A 679-nucleotide genomic window follows, 5' to 3' on the forward strand; every position below is an offset into this window, starting at 1 on the left:
CTCACCCCAGACGGCCGTCCATGGCTGCCGCTCCCCCGGGGATGATTTTGGTGATGAAGATACCTGGATCATCTGGAACGTGGGGGTTGTCGATTCCTCCTGCTATGCTGAATCCGAGGCCAGAGTTACCCTGTGCAAAATCAAACACCACATCTTTCCCCTCATGGGCGACCACTTGCTGCCGGCCCTCCCAAAGCAGCTCTCCCCTGCCTGGGACACAGGATCCCTTACAGCATCTATGGTGGCGCAGGGCACGCCGCCGGAGGGGCGGGCTGCGCTCATCGGCCGAGGCGCTCGGTGCAGCAGCATGGAGCACCCAACAGATGGAGCGGTGGAGTGGGAGCCGCCAAAGACCTCCCTCACTGCCGTGCCTCTGCCAACAGACTCTGAGGCAGGCAGCGAGTGGAGGGAATGGGTGGTCCTTGGTGAAAAAACCTCCCCTTGCTGGCTGCTACCCAGGAGAAGACACCGATGCTGCTGCTGGGACAGAGCAGTGGGGCTTGTGCCAGTCACCAGCACCCCACCCCAGGCCCGCTGCACCTTGAGATGCAGTCTCGGCATGGAGCCAACCCAGGGACCAGGAGTATTGATGCCAAAATTTGCTGGATTGGGTGGAGGGGCCTGTCAGGATGGAGTGGGGTCTCCAGTTCTGCCTCCTCTTCCTCCCAGATACGCTTGG

The 679-nt window shown here is 61.6% G+C and overlaps 1 protein-coding gene across 1 annotated transcript in view; it reads right to left on the reverse strand.

Annotated features, from left to right (window-relative positions):
• The window catches only part of LOC103768377 (disks large homolog 3-like), a gene marked incomplete at both ends in the record, with an annotated part of 16,999 nt that overhangs the window by 6,020 nt on the left and 10,300 nt on the right, over positions 1-679 (reverse strand). The window contains one exon of the mRNA XM_008935518.1: positions 6-130. Coding sequence (XP_008933766.1) covers positions 6-130 — 125 coding nt within the window. The remainder of the gene's footprint in view (positions 1-5; positions 131-679) is intronic.

Source organism: Merops nubicus, unplaced genomic scaffold (genome assembly GCF_000691845.1).
Source record: "Merops nubicus isolate BGI_N331 unplaced genomic scaffold, ASM69184v1 scaffold45872, whole genome shotgun sequence".
NCBI classification, from domain to species: Eukaryota; Metazoa; Chordata; class Aves; order Coraciiformes; family Meropidae; genus Merops; species Merops nubicus.